Here is a 3,609-nt window from a genome sequence, read left to right on the forward strand (position 1 = left end):
CATATTACATATTCTTGCTTACCAGGACCAAAAGATCTACGCCCCATGTCAAGAACGACTTCTAGCCAAAGTTCCAGGGTCACCGCCCTCAATAAATAATTTAAAGCTTTGCTACTTTGAAGACCTGGAAAGGCAGTCACAACTCATGTCCCCGTTTCTCTAAGTGCCTACCACACTACTAGCTGCCTGATACCACCCCTCCATGACAGCGCATTTGTGCAGCCCAACAGCCCTTGCCTCATGTCCCACCCCCAGCTGAGCCTTTGCACGAGTGCTCCTTTTTCCCACCGACTTCTCACCGCCCCTTACAAGATAAGTAGGCCTCCCTCTACATAGGCCCATCCTCACTTGACTTGACCACTTCAATGCTTTGAAACCCCACCATCCTTTCAACACTTTCAACGGCAACCAACATGTACCACCTCCAAGAAAACACGAGAGACCTATCCTGACTTCATGCTATGGGTAGTAGCCTGTCCCAATCTTTTGGTCAAGTTATACAGCGATCCTTATTCAAGAACACAAAATGTAACCTTGCAACTACATGCACTTATCTTCCAGTAAAACAAGAGAGTGCTGTCCTGACTTCATTCTAGGGTAGTAGCCTGTCCCAATCTTTTGGTCAAGTTATACAATGATCACACAAAATGCAACCTTGCAACTACATGCACTTATCTTCCAGTAAAGCAACTTCACATTTTGCAATAACCCAAAAGGCAGGCATTTACAAAAGTCTCCTACTTCAAATGCTAATCTGTTGCAATGTAAAGCTCCATCTCATCTTTTAAGTACACGTGAATCAATTTTACTGCACATTGCACAGGCAGTCTGCATACATCTTTTCCAAGCTGAACTGCAGAATGGATAAGCAATAGCTTTACTGGAAGGTATGTGCATGTAGTTGTAAAATTTGCAATAAAACAAAAGGCAGGCATTCACAAAAGTCTCCTACTTCAATTGCTCATCTGTTGCAATGTAAAAAGTCCATCTCATCTTTTAAGTGCATGAGAATCAATTTTACTGCACATTGCATAGGCAGGCTGCATACATTTTTGTCAAGCTGAACTATAGAATGGATAAACAATAAGAGTGGTTCCAAAACTCACGAAATAAAAGGCCAAAGGCATTTGCATAAACACACATTTTCCAACAAAATAAGAAAGTTTTGACAGGTCTCTCAGCTTGCAACCAGGGCATGCAAGACAGCAACCCAAACTTCCACAAACTTACAAACTTCAGTACAAAACTGAGCTCTGATCAAGAGTCAAAGTGGCTTTCGAAATTTGAATGCCTTAGTTTCATAGTGATGATTAAACTGAAAGAGTAATTAGGACCTGTCCGCCCGTGGGGTCGCCCACTCTACTCGCAGAATTAAATTGTCATACCCATAACCATCCAACTTGTTGATTGCTCGAACAGCATCTTCTCTGAGAATTGAACAAGAAAACTAAGGTTAGCACAGTTCAACGCCACAACATTATCATTGAGGTAAATTACAAGTCAACTGTCAACATCTCTGTTACAACCCTAGTCACAATGTATGAACCACAATAAGACCTATACCTTCAGGCATTTCAAAGAAGGCCAACCTAGTTGTATCAATTAAACCCATGACCAGATACGTTGATTCAAATAAAACAGCATAAATATAATGCAAGAGTTCATAACCATAGGTTGCCTTGATGGTTCCAGAACAAGCTACAAGATAATATGCATATCAAAAGACTAGTAAAACAAAAACAGACAGTTTTGTTTGAAGTGGTAATTCTTTCCCCGGGGGAAGGGAGGGGGGGATAAATTTTCATGTCAGTAAAAGGGATTTAAAAGAAAGAAGGGGAAGAACAAGAAGAGGTACAGTAAAGAGAAAAAGAAAAGCCTAGTGAGAGTAAAAAATAAGCTTTCCATGTGCCGGGTGTCTAAAATTTTACCAGTAAGACCAGCACCAATGGCTAGCTCTGAGGTTATTGTAGGCCATGTCATGGTTTTGATTCCTCTCCCTTGCTCTCAAACAGCCAAAATTGGTGCTGCTGGATTGCAGAAAAAACGGAAATAGTACACTGATTGGATTTGCCACTTGAATATCTCATTCTTAGCCTTCCTTTGCTAGCTACCTAGCCCTTATAAAGGGGCCATCTAATTGCCTGGATTAAAAGCTATCCAGGCTATGCTTGGGGTGTGGAGGAGTAAAACTGAGTGCGGCAGACATAAAGTGTCAAACATAGACATATCAAGACAGAGGTCAATGTCATTACCATTAATAAACTATTGGTAACACATGATAACCTCACTAATGCCTGTGAGCCAACAGCTGTGGCTGGTCCTGCATTTGGCTAATAACAAAAATCTCTTGAATAAGTTGGTACACGACGAGCATCTAGAAAAATGGTGGTCTGAGGTCTCAAGACATTTATCAAGCTCCATTCGTGAACAAAGGAAAAAAAGCTTACCTGTTGATAAAATTGATGAATGCAAAGCCTCTGCTGAGACCAGTCTCCCGATCAAAAGCGACATAGATTCGAGAGATGGAGCCAAAAGGCCGGAAAAGCTCCTGCAGATCTTGCTCTCTAGTATCTTCCGACAAATTAGTGACCCTGATGGAGTTGTCGTCACGGCCTCTGCGCATACTGTCCCCACCGTCTCCCTTTCCAGCCCCAGCTCTCATGCTGGGAGGAACATAGGAGCTCTTGCCGGGGGTGGCTACTGCCCCACTGCCACTGCCGGATCCAGCGCCAAGATCATCATCCGTGGGGGGCTTCTCACCCAGAGGGAAACCCTTCGTACCAATGAGATCCTTGAGGGGGCACTTAGAGGTCCAGTGATCACCTTTCTTGCCACAGGTCCGGCAGACGATAAGGGAGGCGTTGCCCAGGCTGGCGAGCTCTGAGCCCCGCTCTTCCGGCTTGGTGCTGGTCGATCCGCCAGCAGCCCTGGCCCGTTCCAAGAAGATCTCCTCTATGGAGACCGCCGTCAGGTTGTCGGAGGCGTTCTGTCCGACAGCGTCCCCAAACTTCTTGATGCTCCGTCGCCGGGCCACCGCTGGGCTCAGCTTCTTCACCTGGCGCTTCACCCGCACTGTCTTGGTAACCTTAACGCGGCTTCCGTCCTCATTCTTGCGCCATTCGACGATGACCTTGATGCCCTTCTCGTCTGGACCGATCACCTGCACGGGGGGGAGCACTGCATCCAAGCCTTCGTCATCATCACCGAGATCGGCCCACCGGAACTCCTGCTTCCCTGGCATTGTCGATTGAGAGAGCAGAAACCCTAGCAGCGTTAGCGAGCCGGCCTTTGACAGGTTATAGAAATACTGAGAGCGAAGCCCTAAAAGCCCACAAGCTTTATAAAAATAATTGTTTATTTTTATAAAACAAGCAATTATTAAATTCTCAAATAACTATTATTATAAATCAAGTGGACCTTTTTTTCAAAGGGTGGGCCAGAATCTAACCTGCATCTTGGGAGGAGGAAAGCGCCACCTTAGAGCCCGTTCACAAATGGCGGCAGGTAGACACCTCACCATGGCGACAAAAGCATGGGTCTGATGTGGTTAAAACTGATTCACATAGAGGCCACATTAACAGATACAAAAAAGAAATGAAGGCAGCCAGC

The 3,609-nt window shown here is 45.0% G+C and overlaps 1 protein-coding gene across 1 annotated transcript; it reads right to left on the bottom strand.

The window, feature by feature from the left end:
* Positions 1-1,107: 1,107 nt before the first annotated feature.
* On the bottom strand, positions 1,108-3,318 carry LOC147605939 (eukaryotic translation initiation factor 3 subunit G-like). The gene is made up of 2 exons (XM_086792517.1): positions 2,448-3,318; positions 1,108-1,427 (listed from the first exon to the last, which is right to left on the bottom strand). The coding sequence occupies exons 1-2, from the start codon at positions 3,239-3,241 to the stop codon at positions 1,328-1,330; spliced, it is 894 nt and encodes a 297-aa protein (XP_086648643.1). The 5' UTR covers positions 3,242-3,318; the 3' UTR covers positions 1,108-1,327.
* Between the last annotated feature and the right edge of the window lie 291 nt (positions 3,319-3,609).

This window comes from Cibotium barometz, chromosome 58 (assembly GCF_041138505.1).
Source record: "Cibotium barometz isolate CiBa-2024 chromosome 58, ASM4113850v1, whole genome shotgun sequence".
Taxonomy (NCBI): Eukaryota; Viridiplantae; Streptophyta; class Polypodiopsida; order Cyatheales; family Cibotiaceae; genus Cibotium; species Cibotium barometz.

Coding starts and splice junctions, on each gene's coding strand:
- LOC147605939 (XM_086792517.1), bottom strand. CDS start 3,241: ATGCCAGGGAAGCAGGAGTTCCGGTGGGCCGATCTCGGTGATGATGAC. Junction 1,428..2,447: donor TTCATCAATTTTATCAACAG/GTAAGCTTTTTT, acceptor TTCAATTCTCAG/AGAAGATGCTGTTCGAGCAA.